We start from the raw sequence: 23,580 nt of genomic DNA, 5'->3' as shown, positions 1-23,580 counted from the left end.
AAAGGTGGCACTACACAACTGAAAGATGCATTTCAGCACATGACCAGTGGGGGCAGAGAGCAGTTTAACATCATCACAAAGATGATAGTGGTGAGATTGAAAAACAAGGTTTGTTCATCAATGTGGACAAATCTTGAGTCTATATTGTGTTCTTTTTAAACAACAGGCTAATATTTCAAAGAATTCAAGTTACTAAAATCCACTCAGTAAAAAAAAATCCTTCAGTGTCTAAAATACGATGAAACGTGATGATAGGGTTGTCCTTCCCATTTACGGTAACTCAAAATATTGTCTGAATCTGAAGGATAAAACTATCATAACCACAAATTGACAGTGCGGTGAGCGAGGTAATGTGTATACATGCGATAGGCACAGGCTTTATTGGTGCTGTTCTTCAGTCACAGTGTCATGGATTTGTCTGGTTTACCATGTCCCGGCCGGTTGAAGGAGTGAAATGCAATCAATTGTGCTTGAAGAATGAAGTCTGGACAATGCTGCTGTGGTATTGATCTTTCTCAGAGGTAAACATTAGGGAGCCTGTCAGATGGATATTTAACACAGTGGTATTGTCCCTTAGCCGAACAGTGGGCAGCAGCATCCAAAAAGTGAGATCTAAACAAGAAGAACCATGTGTGACCATGCTGTATTGTTTGCAAAAATAAAAAATAAAACACACACACACACACACCAGGGACAATAGAAATACAAGAAACCATTTTTTTTTAAAATCTACCCAACTGCCACACATGCCTCCATGTCAGCATGATTAAAGTGCCCACATTGCCCATGAGTATAATATAAATAATAAACATCTATTACGAGTGAGGAAGAGATTGGATGGAGGGAGGGAGAGGCTACAAGCAATTTGCAGAGCACCATTCATCCAGTCCTTCTGCATGGGAAGATAATCTCCTCCCATTACTACAGCACAAAGCAGTGCAGGTTTTCCATTAAGAGTACAACCACAGCCTCCCTAGCCTCTCAGCCAGCCATTAGCTCTTAGATTAAGTAAACTTCTATTTAAAATCCTGTCGCACTAGTATATGCTGAATTTTTCAACATTTGGCACCAGGACTTGAAATTGCATAAATATTCTGATAAAGATCAAAGTTACTGCTCACTATATCCTACACTCACCCTTGAAAGTATGTGCAGACATACCCTGAATTCTTGAATTACTTCTCAACTTCTTGGTCAAAAACGCAATGCAGCATATGAGCGTTTACAGAATTTATCTCAAGGTAAATCTAAAGGCAAACTCCATTTTTGATTAAAAACATATGTTAGGAAGTAAGACAAAGTCTGAACATATGATAGGAGTGAGGTTTTATCAGTGTTCTTGTTACCAGTGGTCGATTAAACATGTATAATGAATTGTAGTCTTTGCTGATGTTGGCTATGATAGCAACTGTTATCAGTTTAATTCTACAGTACATCTTGCAACTATTGCAACAATTCCTTCTGGATTAATAAAGTTTTATCTTATCTTATCTTAATTCATGGGTCAAGTATTCAGTATACATGCCATTGTCAACACCTACAATCATCTATGTATATACAAATATACATACTGTACTGGAAGTATTCTTGACATTGAGGAGCAGCATTAGTGTGGTGGCTGCACTTGTCAAAAGCCTTATAGTGCTTAACTCCTGGCTAATCCAAAACTTATCGGCCTGTGATGGCACCCATCTGTCAGTCAGTGTGGTGGGAGAACTTGACTATGTATAGCTTTAATGATGTTCATTTTCCTTGAGTGTCTGACAAAATTATCAGAGCAAAATTATAATTCTGCTCAATACTTTAAAATGGTTCAAGAAGCCAGTTGATGTGCAGTTTGAATCGATGTCGATCACTGAAAAACTGAATGAATGTAAAAGGCATGTGTGATGTTGGCGAGTGCATTTTTTTAACAGGTGGCTTGTTGTTGATGTTTCCCCAGAGTGGCAGTTGGTGTCACAGGTGCTGCTCGCGCTCCACATCACTCTGCTTCAGGGGGAATCATTCGTCGTGTTGGCAGAGAGTGCTGTTCTGTCAAGGTGAATTATTTTTTTCGCCACGTGCTACGTCCCCAACTTCAGTCTCGCATGGCTTCTGGTCTCACAACAAGAAGCAGCTCCGTCTTTCTCTCATTCCCTGCCATCCCTGCTATCATACTACCAACATCACCTTCCACTTTTACCCTTCCTTCATTTTATCAGTCTGTTTCTCTCTGAGGCACAGACAGATCCTATTAACCCTATCTGTGATTTGTCCTTAACTTTGACAAGAAGGGCTACACAGCAAAACAACAGGTATGAGTTTTTTAATCTATATTCATGCACAATGTTGCTGAACAAGTTTCCATTTTTCTAACGTCTTGTGACAGGCCCAGGCAACAATGTAAAAGAAAGAATGACCCCTGTCAAAAAACATGACAGATTGACAGAATGATATTCCCTCAGGTTAAATGTGTTATTTCATTTTTTTTGTTTATTTTATGCTTTTCTGTTTGCTCTTTTGGGGCTATGGTGCAATCGGTCCCTCTGGCATTTAGAACTGTTGTTGTTTTGGAGAACATGTGATTGAAGTCAGGTCGCTTAGGAGGTTCGAGGTTACCTTATTTCTTGTTTTATCTCTCATGAAATTGAATTACTCTCCTGCTGATGCCGATTTCCAACCAGCCCGCTGTTCTACTCCGAAGCAAAGCTCAGCACTAACACAGCCATATTATTTGCTACTGACCCAATTAGATCCTGCATAGATTTTGTGATACATATTTCTCTCTCAGCTCTTTCTCTCTCCCTTATTTGCCCATTTCTTATTTTCCCTCCATTGCTTTTGATGAATAGCTTTGCTTTATAGGACAAATGACAGGTCAGTGATTAATTGTGCTTGCTCTTTCACTCTTAAGCCTGCTGACTCTTTTCTCTATTTCAATTCTCACCCTGTAACTAAAAAAAAAAAAAAAAAATCTATCTTTACCTGGGTTTGCCCCATCAGCATATTCCCATAAATAAAACAGGGGGAGAGGTTGAGATGGAGCAGAGAGGGGGGTGGAGGGAAGTGTGGCCCAGAGGCAGGGCAGTGGGCATGTGCGAAATGGAGGGGTGAATGGATGGAGCGGGAAGAGGGAGAGACGAGCCAACTGCTCCAGATCAGGAGTGTGAAGGTGACTGCAGAGAATAAGTCAGAGGGATGGAGATGGAATGGAAGAGAAATGCAAATGTTCAAGAGCATAAAAAAAGGCAGAAGAGGAAAAAAATAAAAACTGGATGACTGAAATGCTGAGGTAGGTGGACTGATTAATAAAGAATGAACTGTGTGATGACATCAGACCACTTTTTTCAATAAAGGAATCATTTCTGTAAGCGCCTTTAGAACTACAATAATTGGAAGAGAAATAGATCCATCATGACATCAGAATGAGCAGCAGATGAGAAAAGGAATAAAACCCAGACATGTTGAGATAGCAGTGATTATAGTGAGGTGTGCAGCCAGTGCCCCGTGGCTGGACGTCATACCATGCTTAATGAGGCAACAATGCAAGGCAATTAGCTCTTGGTATAACATTATCAGTCACCAATAAGTGAATGCATCATTAAGCACGAAGACCTCTGCGATAACTTCTGTTCTTCTGTCTTTCATGGTTGCTCATACAGAAACAGCCATGCTTTGAAATAATCAACACATACACAGCCTGTAATGTTACTTTTCATTTATTCACTATGGCACAAAAGAAAAATCTATCTTTCCAGTCTGTTTGTTTTTGGTCTACTATGGCAACAACTTTCGCACTAAGCATATTTGAGCGTGGCGAGAGTCTGATCTCACAGGGGAATAGGTTCTTCCACAGTTTCCCACTGCAGCACTGCCTCAGTGGGCAAAAAAAACAGGGTAGAACAAGAGAGGATGAGGACAGAGAGAAACAGAAGAAAGCATAAAAATTAGATTATGCTTTACCTGCAGTTCTCTGTTTTTTTCTTATGAGAAAAACAAAGTTATGGGAAAATCTGCTAACAGCTGTACTACTGCCATGTTTTGAAAAGTTGCAAAATATTTTATATTGTTATGCATTTTAAAATAAGGTGTGACATGTATTCATGGTATGGGTCAGCCAGCAGGTTCATCCAGTGAAGTAAGACAAAGTCTGAACTTTGTCTTACTTCACTGAGCTAAGCAAATGCCAAAGAAAAGAACTGCAGAGTGAGTTTGGACAGTTACAGACCTATCATGTTTGAACAAACAAAGCTTAGGAAACAATGGGTTATTGTTGATATATACTGAATTGAAAACAATTCTGGCCTTGTTTGTAGGTGAAATTTAAGTTGTCCTTTTGGCAAGAATAGCAAGGATGTTTGTGTTGTGTCAGAAGTCAATAAACAGTGTATCAGTCAATAGTAAATGGCCTAAGGGATCTCAAATCCCTCTAAATCCTTTGCCTGACTTAACTAACAAACAGCAGTCAATCACTAAACTGTCATTTAGGAAATGGCAGGATGGACAGAGGTAGAGATCGCCCTGCCTATACTGGTATATAAAGAATGCACACACCTAGCTTGAACTTAAAAAAGTTATTACACTGTGAATTTATGGGCAATATTAAACATTTCTTGAGTTTTTATTTAAGGATTTAACTGATAATTGACTCTTGAATTTTCTAAATACAATATATGTTATCAGCTTGGTCTAAAACGTAACATAATTATACAGCGTTATGTCATGTAGACATTTCAATCAATCTGACTACATAAGTTTATATCATTTCTGGTGCAGCTGGGTAATATAATGACATGACCTTACATGAAATGTTAAGTCTATTCCACTTGTTTTTGGTTTAATAGGAACATTTTATATTATTTTTCTGACTGATAACAAATGAATATTTTCCAGGCTCATGTCATATCTCCACTGTATTCTGTGCTACTCCTGGACATGAGCAGCGACACGTGTGATACTTCTTAGAGTAAATGAAACATTAGAAGAGATGCACAAATAAGTCGATCAGGTTCTGGAAAGTTGAATGATTTTCCATCTTGTGAATCTCACCTCATTCTAAACCAAACTAGATTGAAATAAAATCTAAATTGATCCAGATTCAAATAAATATGACACATCTGCAGTAAGACAATAGCATTGCCCTTTTTGTTCTTGAGGACCGAGGCAGCCAGTTACATCTCTAATCCTGACATATTTAGCTAGATAATCACCTTTCATTATATAATCCTCAGGTTAGATAAGGCCTCGTACAGATACACCTCATCCACATCTGACATCCAGCAAACTCAAGAAGAACAATCACAGTAAGTAAAAATATGCATCACAGTTGTGTATTTTGCTTTGCAAATGATTGATAGCGAAGTGTTAACTTGCTTGACTCTACAGTGTTTAATAATTCACAACTAAATCAGCTATGGTTCATTTGTAGTGAACCAGCCTTGTGCAGAGCATATCTGAAGCCACCCACTCACCCTCTAATGAGACTGACAGGCATTTCCTTTCTGCTTTATGATATTTGATTATCTGGATCTTGGGTATATTTTGCTGTAAAAGCTAACAGATGGCTGTCTGCATTTGTTTTGGTTCAATATTTGAGCCCCTGTTGCTGGCTACAATGTAATCATATCAACAGACTTGTTCAATCCAACTCCTGCCGTATGACTATCAGCCTCCAGAAATACAAGGAAGAAGGGGTTGTAATTAGACACGAGTTATACAAAGCAATAAGTAGATCCCCCCCCCCCCCCCAAACGAAGAGACAGAGAAAGATGTCTGTGAATGAGAAAAATATCTCATTCTCACCCTCTGTTCCCTATCTGCAACAATACTGCAGGCGACAATCTCATTTCAAAGCCATGACATGAAATCAGTGCCGGACGGAGGGGCAGCAGGAGAGAGGTGAGGGTGGGGGTGACGAGGTGTTAAGATAGGTGAAGATAAGATGGAGTGCCAGACCTGATTGCATTACTATCGGTTGTTTATGGATCAGACACAGACTGGTTTGGCCCCTCTGGGATTGATTGTCTTCTGGCTGGACAGCAGGCGAATAAGAAGATAATTCAAAAACAAAGAGAAAATTGAGTGCAAAGAATTGTGAAGCCTCACTAGAACTCCCAGCGCACCTCAGTGGTGCAACATATTTTTAATGCCTTTACAAACATGCCTGTCTATTGGCCTGATAAATGGAGGGCAGCCTATCTGGAAAAAAACAAGTGTCCATAAACGTTGACGTAAATTTGCTGACAATTTAAGTGATTTAAATCTGACAATAGTCAGTGGTTTGTGAGGATTTTTTTAAAGTCTATTGTAAAGACTGAAGCCTTTAATTGCGCCACAGGGAACTGTGCATAGTCTGATAAATGGGCTCAAGTAATATTACTTCAGTCAGGGTAAAGTGAGGACTGCAAGTTTGGAAATTAAGAAAACTTTAAAGAAGAGAGCTTACTGGAGCTCAGTGCTTATCTCTGTTGGAGGCTGGCAGCTCACAGATATGTTAGCCACTACTAGCATAGTACACAGTCAAATCTATGCACTGTTGCACTGTAGGCACTTTGTTCATAGCGCTGTTGGGTAAAATACTCCCCTCCTTCATGTTTGTCCTTTTGATCTTGCCTTGTAAGAAAGCTAGATCACACACACATCTTGCTAGTCTTTAAGCTATGTGCTATTTACCAGCATGTTTTAGGTGTCAAAGGCTGTCTGTGGCAGCACAGCAATAACAACTTCATCTCCTAATAGTTTTTTTTGTGTCTGGCAAGATACAAATACTGTATAAAAATAAAACCTAGATACATATCAATTCTGACATTTATTTATCTCTACCACGTACTACTGGCAATGTCCCAGGAGACAATGAGAGTATTTTATACAATTAGTGCCAGCTCTAATACCATCTTTTAGTATTAAAGTACCTCTGAATTATCCACCAGGAGTCCCCAAAACTGTGTTGGGTGCAGCCTAATCAAAATCTTTAGTTCTGGTGTATCAATTTTTAACATCTTTCCAGCCGATTATGAGAATACCAGAGTTATGGGGAGTAAATGCATTTTCCTGTCTTTTTTTTCATTTCTTTTTTCACCTTTCTTCTAATGGCAACACTGACATTTGTGTGTTAAAAAAGAAGAAAACACTCTGTAGCTCTGCTATGAGTTAAAACTTGAGAGTCAAGACCAAAGTTGCAAATAAGTCTGAGGTCCAGATTTCCCTAAATCAAATGGTTTAAAATTAAGGGTTGGCCATTAATTGTCGTGACTGATCATCAGCATCAATATTTGGCTTTTGGAGGATAAAGGGTATCTGTCATTTTTTAAAACAATTCGCCAATAAGATTATTTCATCTTTATTTGTTTGTTTGTTCAACTACATAATCATAGTTGTAATAGCTCCCTGCACTTTGTCAGGTTTGAAGGTTTTGTAAATCGAATCCCTGGCCTTAAGGCATCTCAACAAAGTTTTGTCAAAGACAAATATTAATTGCAAATCTCGGTTATCAACCTCTTAGATGAGTAATAATTAGAACTGGGATCAGCCCTACAAAAACCCCATGTCTGTTGACCCTTTGCTCCAGTGGCTCTTGTGAATTATATTTAGACGTATTTAGTATCTAACCCGTAATGCTCCAGGCAGGCCCATCCAACTTCTATCACCAGCTCTCAAGCGCAGCCCACTCTCCATCATCAGCCGTGTTAGCTGTGTTTGGTTTTGCCCAGTCCACCTGGTCCTCCATTTCATTACTTCAATTAGTGTGATTAGGATCTAAAATTGCTTGTGTCGGCTCAGTGATTGACAGCAATTGGCCACTTAGGGAGGAGAGCTGTAGACGCACAAAGTACTGCTCAATGGCTTGTGTAGTGAAACAGCGCATGTGTACAGGTGGAGCGTGTGTGTTTGTTTACCCTGATGGGAGTTGTGCTCACTGAAGATGAGAGCAATTCTTCAGGCAAACAATGTGAGACCATCACTATAGAAAGTCCAAATACCTTGCATTACCTGTGTGTGCAACGTGAGGAAACAGCTGTGTGTGTGTGAGGTAGTGAGTTTGAGAAAACATGGCTAAGGTTTCTATAAACACTATGAACTTATTTTTCATGCAAAGCAGAATTTATTTTCTGCTGCAGGTTGATATTTATGTAAGTATATATTACAGCCAAGCAATATAGACAGATACTATACATACTGTCCACTTTTGAAGAGATTTCATGACTATCATCATGTGTGGTCATGAAAATCCCTCCCCTTTCTAGCTGTACCGCAATCAGCATGTATCACATGTACACTGATTGTGTGAAAGTGTGACAGACAGGCAATCACTACTCAGTCATGGCATGTTTGCTTCCCCACCGGTGGGAGTTGGGAATGTGGCTCGTTTGGCAAAGGCGCATTAAATGTTTGAACATAATTTAGAGGACTGGCTGGTCTTCATGTCTCTTCTCATTACGGTCCTTGTGGTCCACATAGCCCTAAGCAGTGACTGCTAATGCAGATCTTGGGTATCTATCTTTGCACCATCATTGTGGCATGTGAGATGGTGGAGTGAGGCGTTGTGTTTATAGCACATCAGTGCCAAGTACAGCTGTTCATCATCAGGAGCTGATACCCAGAACTGCAGAGGTCCATGACAGAACATTAATCTGCCTCTCAAACCAGCAGCTACAAGTCTTGCATACTCCTCCTCCTCCTTCTCCTCCACAATCCTAAGCATGTTATTGTCATTCACCCCCTCTTCCTTCATCTTTCTCTTCTCTGTCTTCCTCTATCTTACTCACCTTTATTTCCATTTTTCTTCCTATCCACACCGTTGTTTTATTCATATTGGCTGCTATGACCTCTCCACCCACGCTATCCTCTATGCATTATTTTTCATTGTTTGACTAAAAGCCCTTTGATTGATTGACCACCTGTCCAGTCAATTAATTTGTCTCTGAATTGGTTTGGAGCGATTCCCTCAACCTCCTGCTCAAGATGAAAAACGATGTAAATCTGAAAAGTCATATAAAATACAAAGAAAAGGGAGCTTTTATCTTTATCAATGAAACGGATGTTTAATGTAAAAGGGCGACATCGCTCAAATTGGCAAACTCATAATTATTAAACAACTCTGCAGTTATTCTATAAAGTTTGTTGAGTTGCTCTACATAAACGCTTCTCTTGGCTAACTCTGAAAGCTATCATTAGCTTGTTATGAGACAATTTTCAGCATTAAAACTCTGACAAATTGCCAGCATCCAGAACAAAATGATTGGCAACTATCTTGGAAACATGACAGGTCAATCCTCTTAGTTATTGGTGAACATGGGAGAAAAGGAGAGTGACTAAATTACTAGTATATAGAAAAACAAAACCCAAAAAAAGCTTGGTAATTGATGGACATGTGAACCTTGCTTACATGTGATAACAGAATGACAAAAACAAAAGTCTTTTATTTTGCAGCCAAGATGTCCCTGAAAAGTGCAAAGGGACCACCAGAAAGCCGACCCTCTTCTGCTGCCAGGTCAGTTTTTACTAAAATTAGCTGAAAGGACCATTATCTCTGTGAATTTTTCATTGTCAAGGACAAAGCACTTAAATTAATATTGTTTTTGCAATGGCTTATTTAGAAAAATATTTATAGTTTTCAAATATTTGTAACAATTGTCTCTAATTGTTCTTGATTGTTTTCTATTTTTTTAGGCTGGAAGAAATAAAACCACATTCATATTAATTACTAAACATTATGTGCAATTTAGATTGATTAAGGCTTCTTTCTCTCCTAGCATGTCTCCAAGAGGAGGGAGGAGTCCAGCAGCTGGAAAAGCCCCCGCCTCGGGGAGATTCAAAAACAAGGCCCTTCAGCTCAGCCTCTCTAAGAAATTCTGGTTATTATCATTTTCTGTTTCTAATCAACATTGATTAGGACAAGGGGAGTGGGATGTGGGGAGTTGTGCACCCAATTAGTGTCACTGAACGATATAACGTCAGCAGTAAAACGAGCCTTCAAAACTTGTCCTCTGATGAAACACAGCCTTTCTTTCTTTTTGTGGTGACTCATATAACAACTGTCAGCCAACTCCACTGAAACTAAGCAGTTACGTCAATGAACATCTACCACATAAGAATATTACTGACAAGCCACTGAGACGTATTTCTTAAACTAAATTAGAAGAGGAAATTATAGGCTTGACTTTGATGACGACAGTTCACAACAATTGGTATGTAAATATACGTTTCACAGCTCAAAGTCCCCCACACCCAAGGGTGAAGACGAAGAAAATCGGCGAGGTAGAAGGAGCCTCAGCAATAGCTCAGCGGTGGCTGCTGCCTACATCTCCTACCTCAATAAACTTTTTGGACAGGTCAGTGCAAACGCACCGCCTATTCACACACGCATGCTGCTATAGCTTTGACGCACTTATGACTTATAAATAGGGTTTCTTAGGGAAAAGGTTTTGCAGTTTAAGGTTTTATAAAAACGGTCATCAGTACAAGCTGAGGTGTCAGAGAAAAGTGGCCAAAAAATAGTAGGTGGACTCTTGTTCGCCCCATTCATTAAGGTGATGATGTCATATGTCTTTATGACACAACTACTTGTTAAAACAAAACTGCACTGAAAAATGTCAGAATGAGTCATTTCAGCAAATGCCCAAAATTACATGTTTACTTTCAAGTGACAAAACCCTACACGGCTACACAGTTTTTGCAGGTGTGCATGCGTCATTGTTTTTTGTACTGATGGTTTGTGAAAGCTGTGAGTCCTTCAAAAACATAACTGTCACTGAAAATGTGATTATTCTCAAATATTTGAAAAGAAAAGCGTCTTTTTTTGTGTTACGTCTGGGCAACTTATCCTTTGTGTAGATTATGATTTTTGATATAAATGATCACAATGAGATTTTTGAGTTACGTGACACAGTCACTGCTGTTGTGTTGACTTCCTGGTATTTAAAGAACACCAGCTGGAAGCTGTCTTTTTCACATTTTACACTTTTTTAACACCACTCCTGCAGGTCTGACACTCAACCCATACACTCCCTTTTTTCAGAGGTAAAGTGTAGGTTTACACAGTGAGTCACAGCTGAAAGGGGCAACAATTAATTTTCATAAAGTTTAAACTTAATGGAAATGGAGAATCGGGCCATTCGTTCAGCTATATAAGCAGTAACTTTTACCTGAAAAACTCATTTTAGTGTGTTTGTAGTGATCCATATGTATCCAAAAATGAATGCTTCGATTGAAAACCATTAAGTTATGAATAAATTATTAGACCCCCTTAGCCCCCTTTGAAAATGTCAATCTTTTACAAATAATTCCCAAGTGCTGTTTAGTATCAGTATCATTTTTAGGAATAATGGAAGGATCAAGATCTGAATATCTGAAGATCAGGGTAAATGCCAGACCACCATCAAATTTGGAAAAAAAAATCTGAAAAAATGGGCTGAGATTTCCCCTTTTTTTCAAATGTAAAGTTAGTGCTGTGAACTGTCATTTCAGGGAAGTCACTTGAATAAATTCAGTCTGGACACTGGGCTGACTTCCATTAGGCCCTGCCTGGCTCAAGTGAAGAATTGGCAGCGTGCATGGCAGATACCATGATCCCACATTTCTGCAGGGCATCTCAGAGTATCTGGGAAGATACAAATGGATATAAACCAAACAATGCTAGCCCAATGGCACCTTCAATGTGTCTTGTAAAAGCATTGGCAGATTTATCCATGGATCAACATTTAAAGCATGTTGTGTAATAAAAATGTACAGATTTAATGTGAAATCCGGTATATTCGACCCTTTTAATAGGATCAGTTCGACTCAGAAATAAATAATAGGCTATAATTAAACTGTCTTATTTATCAGGTCGCAGACATTTTACAATTACAAAAGAGTAAATAAAATGTTTCTCTACTCATGGTGGGGCTGTATCCTGCACCTTCTATACACCCAGGGTTTATTTATTCTCGTTTTGTGTTTTGTGATGTACTTTAGTCCAAAAAATAGATTGACAATGATGAAACTTTTAGTCATTTTTTTTTATGTCCTTATTTCAGTTTCTATCCTATATTAGGTTCTTAAAAAATGTTATATATAAAGCTGTTTTAAGGGCTATTATGGATGTTTTTGTGATTGAAAAAATTTAATCCAAGATCCTTTTAATCGTGAGAGACCCTGGTGAGATCCTATTACAAAGAAGAGCCAACGGCTTTTGCATAAATGCCTTCATCACAGCAGAAGGATTTGCTGTAAAAGATACCAGAGAAATCTACACCTAAGGGAGCTCCGTGCCTACGAATGTCTAATGATGTTTCGTAACTGGATTTCCTAATAACTAATGGGACTGTTTTATTGTTCTAAAGAAATTTATGCCAAATGAATATCATTTCAGTGTGACCTTGGGCTACTGTGGAAGCTTTCACTCCTTCCTTGACACACTGCCTCACCTTCCACAACATATCTACCTAGTTTATTGTGACATTCTTTGGCATGCTTTACTAGTCGTGACATAGAAGACACAGTGTTGGTTGAGAGCCCATCTATCTTGCTGTGAGCATTAATAAACCCTTTAGCAAGGTTCACTGTCAGCCCTCATCAGATCCCACTGACGCTGAAGCTAAACATTTTAACGTCTGACAGATCCATAGCAGAGGGCAGTTGCATGTGGAGCAAACTGTAGTGGGTATTAACTGTGCATACTGTAGATCTTTATGCTGATGGCCACATGTGTTGGGCTAAGTACCAACGTAGCTCTTATATCTGCACATGCGTCCTGCCTACAAAGCAGCAGGCAGCTCAATGGGCCATGTAAAGGCAGACAGAATAAAATTAACTGTTAATGGGCTCGCTTTGACGGATGGATTGAGAGTGCATGGCATGCTGTCTAATCCTTTCTGCATGAAAAAAAATCCAATTAATGTGTTGACCTTGCTATCTAAATATGCCCTTGTATAGCTAGAGGATCCTTGCAGCTCTTGTGGTGCTGCACACAGGACAGTTAAAAATCATATAAAGACTAAAAAGCTTTCAACAAATCCTAAGTCCTTCAGCATTTAAGTCAGTGTCCACTTGTAGTGATATATAGCTGTAATGCAATTGCGTCTGGGCATTGCATTTGTTTCAACTCTGTTGGCAGTGTTATACTGTAAACAATGATTTGAACACCTGCCATCAACCTCCCATGGTTTATTTGGTTCAACTTCTGAATGAAATATAGTGGCTTCTCCTTTCCTGATGCTGTGCACTTGAACAGGGTGACTTTGTGTTATCTATGTATCCACCACCCTGTATGTCAACATGTACTGAAAGACAAAAAATTTACCAAAACTAGCAGTACTGTAATGAAAATATACACTTAGATGTATTAGATGAACATAAATATGTGAAATCTCAAAGGTAAAACTTTTTCTGTTAGAATGTGAAACTGAAGGTAATTTACTATACAAGATAGGCACTTAAGTGGTCTGTTAAAAGTTTGTTAATGTCAAACTTCCAACCTAATACATCCACAAAGAAAAGAGCCTGTCTAAAACTCTGACATAATAAAGTGGGTAGTTACGCCATCTCTATTGTATTGAGCTGCTGTATTTTTCCTCACTGCATCAAAAGCCCACGGCAAGACTTTATGTTACACTTGTTTCTTTGAACTTATAGATACTCTCAAACTTACATTGTCAATATCTCAGTGTGTCAGGCCATGTTGTTCTAAAGTAAAATGATTGATGTGTCTTGCTGCATCCTGTGAATGTTTTTTGTTGCACATTGGTAGCAGGCCCATGAATTGACATGCTGTGGGCATGATTTCAAAATTAAACATGTGCATCATGCTAAAGACAGGATGATGAACTTTCATTATTCAAGCTTTATTATGTTAATTCACATCAGCCCCTGTTTACAGATATGCTAATTAGAACTATTATTATTTCAGGGACTTAGGCATGTGATATGTTTTGAAATAGAATATGCAAGTACATTTATGACTCACATACAGCACTGTGTGATATGTCCATGCAAAGCTCCCCAACCTCGAAGCCCATCTTTTTAAAACTTGCCTGAGGGCATGTGTATGCCAACTGACTGCCAAATTATAATGAACTTTTATTAAGGCTGTCTGTCTGTAGCCAGACATATTAACATACTGCTATTTTAAGCCCTGTGCACACCTAAAGTCTACTGTCATCCATTATGCTTAATGACTATGTGGAGATTTTGTTCCCTCTAGCTTTGCCTCTTCTAAAAACATGGCAATGGAAGAGGGGGAAAAATAGCAGAGATCACCCTGAGCAAATGTCAAAACAAGGCAGAGAATACCAAATGTTTCCTACACACAGCTACAGTACATGCAAATTAAATGTCTTCTCCAGCGTCAGTAAATGTGTGTGTATCTGGGTCTTAACTCACATGTACCTGCAGTGTTTCTTTGCAACACTGAAAGTTCTGTGCATCCCACTGTCATATGGTTATGCGTGGGTGTGTGTTTGTATCCACATAAACTGAGCTCATGCTGCATTTCCCTTGGGATGCTGCAGATGTAAAATGTGCATATGTGTGTGAGAGAGTGTGCGTGTGACTCATTGTTGGGACATAAATCTGCTTTGGGTACAAAAAGCAGGTTCCCTCAAGTTGAATCATTAAATTCTATCATGAAGTTTTGTATTTAGGTTAGGGTAAGTCTTCAGGAAATGTAAGTCAATGTAATGAAACCTGACTGTGTGTGTGTTATTGTGTCGGTTTGCAAATTAGAAAGACATATCGCTGGGTGAAATCCCATTAGAGTTTACCGTCAGCATGCAGCAGTGTTGACATGATATGCATGTTATTCTAATTTGGTAGTCAGAAACAGATTATCACCGGTATATTTCTCAGGAGAATTCACTGTTTTAAAGCCACCCTAATTTCACATCCCGCCTTGTAATTATTTCCACTCTCTTTCTTTTCACTGCTCCACAGGAGAGAGAGCTGAACCCGGAGGAGTTAGCAGGTAAGATGTTGTTGATGGTAATATACCATGCAAGCACATGATACATTTAAAAGGTCGATGCAGGGCCTTATCAATATAATTGATATTTTCTTCTTCATGATTCGTGAAAGAGATTCTGAGACTGCCTTGGAATGTTGTTTGCCACTGACTCAGAGCTACAAACTCAATGGCAGCAACAACTGACAATAACAACACCCACACAATGTGTGTGTGTGTGAAAGAGAGAGAGACCCATAGGGAAATATATTATGCTATACTTTAAGTTTGTTGCAATCATTTGTTTGTGTGTCTGTCAGAGCTGCAGGAAGCCTTTAAGGAATTTGACTATGATGCGGACGGCTTCATCCACTACAAAGACATTGCAGATTGCATGAGGACGATGGGCTACATGCCTACAGAGATGGAGCTCATCGAGATCATCCAGCAAATCAAGATGAAATGTAAGCATTTATCTCTCTGGCAGTGTGTGAGTGTGGTCGGTACGTGCCTTCCTCAGGGGTTAAAGCATGTGTGCCTGATTGATGGGTCTTTGTGCACTGAGCAGGTGTGATTGTGTGAGTAATGTGTCTGCCTGTGTTGCACAAACTCATGTGCCTATGTTGTTTCCTGTGAGTCCTTGAAGAACTGATGTTTGTCTTTCGAGTTGGGGACATTCAAGATATTTTAGCAGACTGATTAATGGGCCTCATGCTGCTGGTGCAGGGGTGTGCCAGCACTGTTAGTCTGCATGTGAAAGTGTGTGTTCACACCTAAATTTCCTCTTGCTGCTCTTAATGTTGTGTTTTGGATTCTTTTCTGAATGGTCAAGTATAACTGTTTGCGTGGTTAGTTTTTAAAGTTTGAGGTGAGGCATCAGTGCAGCTGATTTCTGGATGCTTGCCATAAGCCTGGAGGACTAGTTTCTGTAACACCTACCTTGAGTCAGAGCAAGGCCTGCCAAGACTTTATGCATAAACATTCATAAACACTCAGGACTTAAGACACATGAATCATGTTTTTCTTGTTTAGCTATGTACATTTTTATACTAATGCATAATATTTTATCTTGTAGGGGTACAATTTAAATTGTGCTAGGGGCACACCTACACTGCATCCAGACTTCTGTGGATGCTAGCTCTAGCATTTGTTCTATTTCTCTATACAGTAACAACTCCCTAACTCAATTAAGCTTAAGCCAGCTTTTATGTGGATGTTATACCTGCATCCAATCGTATCGAGTTTTATCCCCACCAATTGAATAAATGAGCTGAGACATAAGACAAATAAGCAAAGAGTTTGTAGCCAAATGTAGAAGGAGATACATCCCTCTTAGCAGGGATTAGCAGTTGAGCTCTATGAGTCATCATGAAGAAAGCTTGGAGTTAATAATTTATATGAATATGGTATGTTAGTTTGGGGTAACAAATGTCTGCACTGAGAGTCTACAGTGGTGACAGCTGCCATCCTGGGATGTGGATTTGAGATTGCCTCTTCATCTAAATTTGGAATCATCAGACTACTATTTGTTTCCCATGAAGAAGAGGAAGGGCAGCCGTCATCATTTTGACAGTGATGAAGGTGTAATCTCTACGCTTATCTATTTTCTAGAAGTCTTAGATACCGATTTCTACACAAAAATAAGGCATCTGTCTGCTTCATGACTGCTGAACTATGTATATAGAAGTAAGAGAAAAACAAATTACCAAAAATGACTCCTTCTTGAGACAGAAACTCATTAATTACTGATTAAAAATAGAAAGCCACAAAACTTTGAGCAGCATAAACTTACCAGCAAACATCAATTGGGTTCATTTAAATGGTGCTTCAGCTCCTCTTGGCTGTTTAAATCACACTATAACTGTTCAAGTCCTGAACAGAAGGCTCCAGCACACCAGTCCCAAGTTTCCCTGTCAGAGCTCAGCCAGCCAGTAGCTGTCAATCAAACACAAAAATACTGAAGAAAAAAATAAACAGCCCGCACCCGACAAGACCTTATTTTTCTTCCCTTACTTGATAAAAAAAACACTCACACAACTCACATTAAAATCACTTAACTTCAAATGTAATCTCATGCTACATGTACTGCCTAGCCTGCAGTTTGTACTTCTACGCGTGTCTCTGTATTTGATGGGATGCTCTGTGGATTTATTGTTTGAAATTGTAAGCACTATAATATAATACTGTTTAATTTTTACCGTTAGAGGTATATTTGTTATTTTTTTGGTATGCTTGAGTGACTGTATTTGGCTGCTGCAACAGTGAAATTTCCCAGCTTGGGATGAATAAAGTATTTCTATTCTATTCTATTCTATTCTATGAAAACAAAAACGTATTTGGATAGCAAATAAACCTGAATTGGCAATTCATCCTAGCAATACATAAGGAATTAGTATGTGTTGGGTATAATAGATATTCAAGAATCTTTGAATCTCTTGAATCTTGAATAATATTTATTGTCTTTGAGGAACAATGACCTAAAATCAGCATTCATTTTTACATACAAGTGTTACTTGTTGTTGAGCCCACAGGAAAATAACACAAATAATGAGCCAAACACTGGTTTCTGTGTCCACAGCAGCATAACAAAACAGCTACACTGACTGGTTACAGTAAGGCTGTAATCCTCTGGGGCCGCAGTGCAGCTGGTTTCCTGTCCTACCTGCTAGTTAATTAGATTCACCTAGTGTCCCAGGTGTAGATGATTTCCTGATTAGACAGAACAACAACAGCGAGGGATGTTAAAATCCAGGACTGAGAGACTAATGGCTGCATTAACCTCTCATAAATGTCTCCAGCTGAAAAACACCATTAGAAAAAAAAACAGAACACTCCAGCTTGCATAATCTTATTTTAAATACTTGTCACTATATTTCCAAAACCAACGACATTAATATAAATCACAGGGAACATGTATAAAAGGACTCATACGACAGATGTTGTTGCTTCCATAAAAGGGGTGACTCATCTTGGAATTATAAGCTTTACATCTTCAATAGGAAGGAGGAAATGAATAATATGGTGCTTCAAAAAAGTCCCATTTTACCCATGAATCTGCATGTAAACAAGAGAAAGGCTTTACTTCTTTTTAAAATGTATCCATGATCAATTATGTATTGGTTAGATCAATAGGCTTTCTGTAACAACGTTATCATAGAATTTTGGCTGCTTTATTGTAGAATGACCCACTAACTTAACACTCAAATTCTTCAAGTGAGTGTCAGTGGTTCACCCAGACAGGTGCTACATGGGGATAAAGTCAACTAAATAAAACAAAAATCAATGTTTACCTCAAGGCAAGTATAAAAATCCTTTGCTAACTCAAAAATCACAGAATTAATTGCCAGGAGTGGCCTTTAATTTCAGACTCCCACAGCCCCTGTTGTGACTAGATGACAGTTTCAGCCATTAGCTCAGTGATTCAGCACCATTCAGAGAACTTTCCATGCAGGCAGAGATGGCTGTAGTTTGATTCTCTCTCTCTCTCTCTCTCTCTCTCTCTCTCTCTCTGCAGCCCTGAGATTCAAAGCACTGATTAAATTTTTGAACCTCAAAATGGCCCCATGGCTTTATTGAAGTAGTCTTTCTCTTCCACCAATGCCTGTGTAATGAAAACAGACCGAGCCTATTGGCCTTCTCTATCAAATAAGCCTGTCTTCTGTCAAACTAATAACATGATACAACATCCTACCAACAAAACAAAACTATAAACAAAGCATAACTGCATGTGGCTGGATGAACACATAAACACACTGATTCATTCATCACATGTTATCATATCAGGAAAGGTCGAATATACAGCTATTTACCTCGTGATGCACAGACATCAAGCTAGCCAGGTATGATGCTATGTGACTGGCAGGGGGTTCGGACCAATCAACAGGAGTGACGGAATGACAGCGAAAAGTGACTGTTTGCCATTTATGCGCATATTTTTCTTCCAAACACGACAATAAAAGTCTGTCGACATGCTAACTGCAACTTTTAAAGCTTTTTCTTGCTAGGTGAAACTTGTTAGCTCCCTTAACGATTTGTTGTGGGTTCTCTTCAACAAATCGTAGATCTGATTGGTCAAATAGTGATGACTGACAGGTGGTTCATCCAATCACCTGAGACGTATTTCTTTTAAACCTCCTGCCCTTTCCCTCACTTTCTGTAGCATGATTGGTGAATTAATCAGTGCAGACTAGCTGCAACTTCAGTAATCAGCATATCAAATAATAAGATAAAATATATAATAAAATATATATACAATACAAAATATATATTTTATTATATATGTAGCCCCTACCTGTTTATTTAGAGGCTATTTCATTTCAATTTTGATTAAAGAAATTGGTTCATTTTTTAGGGTTTGTTTGTTTTTACTTATTTAATCAATTTATCAAAAAACAAACGATATACTGCAATGTGTATACACAATTTACATAAGAGGGCCCTGAAAGTAGAGATATATTACTTTTTCAATAACACACTGAAATATTGTATTACATAACCAAAACACTGAGTGTGCAAGGGCTTCACAGTGGGGAACAGCATATCAATAATGTTATGGAAGCTGAATGCCACCACCGTCATGGCCTGCTGAGAAACTCAGATGATCATATGCACATTTTTCTGCTGTTGACATGCATGTATGTATTAAGGACAACAGGATACTCACCTAATTTTATGCTTATAATGGTTTATGGATAGCAAGGAATCTGGGCTGTAAAGAGAGATGAATACAAATCCAACTTTTAGGCAATAAAAAGTCACAGATAAACAACATGATTAGTTGCATTCAAATAAACATTGGAAAAATTACTTAAAATGCTTAAGATCTGATTAACTCATCGCACATGATTACCGGTATATTGTATGTCCCAGTATCTTCTGGTTGCACAAGAGTTTCTACCACTGAGCCAACGTGTGTCTGCACACTGTGTGTGTCTTTTGCAGGGGGAGGTCATGTAGACTTTGATGATTTCTGCGAGCTGATGGGGCCGAGGATGCTGGCAGAGACGGCTCATATGGTCGGGCTGAAGGAGCTCCGTTGTGCCTTCAAACAGGTAAGAGGTCCCCAGCTAGAACATGTGAAGAATTGTGACTTCAAGAGTGCTGGCCTTGGTTCTGACAGTGCTTTGAAGTCTGCAACAGGAGGACCTTTCTTTAAAGAGTGCCAAGAGTCTGTGTCACTTGTAGACAAGGCTGAGGGAAGAGGGGGCGGCAGGTTGTGAATACAAAAGAAAAGAGGACATATTAGTGTTTTCATGCAGGCTGGTTCCTGCCATTATTCTTTGAGAGGCATCTGTTGTATTTGCTTCTTTTGACATCAGTGCATAGACAGAGAGCTTGGGGTCCTAGTGTCATGTGGTCTCTGTGACCAAACAAAACATAGGAGGTGAACAGGTTATTTATAAGCAAAGACACCTGCATTCATCTCTTTAACACTGTACAGTATGATAGGTTTTTAATGGTTACTGCACGAGAGATAACAGTGATAATGTGCTCCTAATGATGACGGCTGAGAACATAATCAGGATGGACAGCATGCTGCTAACATTCATTTATCTTTAATATTCAGCCTTATGCTTTTGGTTAAGTTTTTTTTTCTCTCCTATGAAAAGCAACTGGACATCTTATCTCTCTCTCTCTCTCTCTGAGAATTTAAGGAATATAAATGTGCAAAATAAAAATGTCTCTTTTCTTACATGCGCACCTTTTAGTGCTGTTTAAGGCCAGAAATGTACATGTTCTGTTGCAGAATAATGAATTAGTTCCCTCTTACTCTCCTCTAATAAAACATCTGCAGCTTCAGAGCATAGTTACTATTAAAAAAACACAAGCATGAATTTTCAATTTAATTCATTTGATGTGACTCTGGACTCTGGGTTAGAATGAATTTTCAACCCAGAGTCACATCAAAACCCTTTCTCACTTATGTACTAACACCTCATGAGTCAGCACTGAACCATCTGCAGGCTGCAAGCTGTTTTCAGACTTCCACAGACGTCATGTAACTATTCTGTTACTGTACACTGTAAACTTAATTTTCACTTAACTATTATTACACTCTCTTATTTACACCGTGCTGTTCAATGTCTCCACTGTAATGTTCTTTTCTTCTCTGTTTCTCGTCTCACCTTTTGTCCCCTTCACCTACAATATGATGTATTAATTCGCCTCTCCTCACTCACTACATGTTTGTGTCCTCGCCCTATTGCTCTTCACTGACCCAACACATTGCAGTTCGACTGCGATGGTGACGGAAAGATCACATTAGATGAGCTGAAGGAGGGCATGAAGACCCTCCTCGGGGAGAAGCTGAAGAAAGGTGAGCTGGAGGAGATCCTCGGCGACATTGACCTGAACAAAGATGGCAACATTGACTTTGATGGTGAGTGTTTGGGGGTTTGTGGGGAGAAAGTGAAGGACAGACTCTAAGTAACATCTGAGAGGAAATCATACATACTACTGAAGTTTGTGCTGTATGTGCACCTCCTATTCAATGTGAATATACTGCACACAAATGTGCTAGTAGCCAGCTATCTAGGGGGTTACTGCATCTTTTTCTTTTTTTCCCCAGGCAAAATATTGTTAAGCTTATATAACAGTTTGAATTTTTTTAATGTAAACACCTAGAAAAAAAGTTGTGCACCATCAGTATTGGAATGACAACGTGAATCTAGTTAAATGGTCCTGAATATGAGGAGGACAGAAGGAGAAAATGAGGAAGAAATGAGGCGGGAAAGGGTTGAGATGGGAAAGGAGGCATAGTTAAGTCAAGGTGGGTTGGCTGGAATGACCAATCCAATCTAATCACTAGTGCATTAAGCCAATCAATATACATGCCTGGACACCTGTCACACGCTACACACAGACACAGACACCACTGGACAGCTCAAGGACTCTGCAGAAATTACATTACCATGTGCTTGCTCTCAAATAAACAAATCTCTTTCTCTATCTATCTATCTATCTATCTATCTATCTATCTATCTATCTATCTATCTATCTATCTATCTATCTATCTATCTATCTATCTATCTATCTATCTATCTATCTATCTATCTCTCTCACACACACATGCACGTGTGCCTGTTAATGTGTGCATGTGCATTCACCATCCACGCCACATGCATGTCAGTGTAATTATAGGCTGTAGCACTTCCTGGGCTTAGAGGTGTGATCCTGTTTGTCTTGGCTCAGCAATCCAATCAATTACACTTATTGAGAACATATGAATAGGCGTGTCAGTCTCAAAAAGGATCAATAAGCAGGTGCTCCTCATTATCATCAATTAGCCTCCGGAGCAGCATTTCAGTGCATCTGTCCAGTTTATTCACATGTGTGGGAATATCAGAGTATAAGGCACCTGGCTAACAGGCACCCCATAGCAGGGCTGAAAATAATCCTGTAGCAGGTCAAACTCAAGGATGATGAGGACAAAACTGTTTTTATAGTCAAAACATGATGCTGATGGGGTTTAAGCTTTAAATGGTAGCCAAATCAATGGCTTCATACCTCTTTTCTGCAATCAAAAATCTTTCAGAGGGAGAGCACTTCAGCTCAAAACAATAGGAAATGAAAGATGTGATTGACTGCATGAAAGCTGCCTCAAGATATCAGCAGCTGGGCTTCATTGACGGGACATCAATAGCTGTCTTTGATTGACAAGTGAACCCACAACAATCAATAAAATGAGCTGAAGGAGGTGGTAATCAGCTGATTACTGATTACATGGGGAAATGAACAAAAAGAGCTGTTACCATTTTAATCCACACCCAAGCTTCTCCTGTCTAGAACACCAGTCCTGTAAAAAGCTCAAACTAAAATGCTCCTGTAACCTCATCACCCAGTCAATGCTATGAATTTTTACTAACTTGGTGATAATGGAAACATTTTGTCATTACATCACATCTTAAGCTCTGTTACTTTCAAAAACAATTACACATGAGCTGAGAAAAATATGGCTGCATCCCTGTCCTTTTGTGATGTGAGGGTGCCATTAGTTCTTATCAGGGACCTTATTGGATCTGCTGCTGTATCTGTGTCTCCCCCTGCAGAGTTTGTTATGATGCTGTCTGCACGATGACCTCTGATGGAAAAAGAAAAGATGGAGACACAGGATTCTTCGGTTTGTATGTAGGCCACAGTCAGCATCCTGCTATTATAATCCTTTTACTTTTAAAGACACATCTGATTAGATGAAGCAGAGATCTTTATATTTTTATAATAAGTTTTTTTTTATAAGTGGGTAAAAGGTGAGTTATGAAACACTTGCCTGTGTATGTAGCAATAATGCTGCATTGTCGCCCTCCTGTGGCTTGAAAATGTACATGTGATTCATCTTTTCTTTTTTTTTTTACTCATTTTTTCATTTTCTGGTGTTTAAGCTTGGGAATATTGTTCTTTTTCATCACCATATTCTGAATGGCGGGATGATGGTGATGACAGTCAACGGTTTTCTGCCAAAGACCTATTTTTGATACTTTTCTGTGTTTTCCTTTGCTCTTTTCACTGGTTTAAAAACAGATGAAAATAACTGATTCTCTACGTCACCTGCCTGGCTTTGGTACCCAAATCTAATCATTTAAAATCACTGCACTAATAACAGTTATGTAAATATAATTGTTTTTACCTTGCACTGTTATGAATAAAGACTTTTTTGGAGCACTGAAAAGCTTCAGGACATGTACAGT

General features: G+C 38.9%; 1 protein-coding gene across 1 annotated transcript; it reads left to right on the top strand.

Annotated features, from left to right (window-relative positions):
* Positions 1-9,413: 9,413 nt before the first annotated feature.
* On the top strand, positions 9,414-22,973 carry cabp4 (calcium binding protein 4). The gene is made up of 8 exons (XM_028406599.1): positions 9,414-9,469; positions 9,732-9,833; positions 10,190-10,310; positions 14,890-14,920; positions 15,217-15,360; positions 19,838-19,947; positions 21,128-21,275; positions 22,945-22,973. Exons 1-8 carry the CDS (start codon positions 9,414-9,416, stop codon positions 22,971-22,973), a joined length of 741 nt encoding a protein of 246 aa, XP_028262400.1.
* The last annotated feature ends 607 nt before the right edge of the window (positions 22,974-23,580 follow it).

The sequence above is a fragment of the Parambassis ranga genome, chromosome 1 (assembly GCF_900634625.1).
Source record: "Parambassis ranga chromosome 1, fParRan2.1, whole genome shotgun sequence".
Taxonomy (NCBI): domain Eukaryota; kingdom Metazoa; phylum Chordata; class Actinopteri; family Ambassidae; genus Parambassis; species Parambassis ranga.
This window is presented reverse-complemented; position numbering and strand designations above follow the sequence as displayed.

Bases quoted from the DNA above. Each gene is read 5' to 3' on its own strand.
- cabp4 (XM_028406599.1), top strand. From the start codon at position 9,414: ATGTCCCTGAAAAGTGCAAAGGGACCACCAGAAAGCCGACCCTCTTCT. The intron at 14,921-15,216 runs GTAAGATGTTGT...TGTGTCTGTCAG, and splicing joins GAACCCGGAGGAGTTAGCAG to AGCTGCAGGAAGCCTTTAAG. The intron at 19,948-21,127 runs GTAAGAGGTCCC...AACACATTGCAG, and splicing joins TCCGTTGTGCCTTCAAACAG to TTCGACTGCGATGGTGACGG.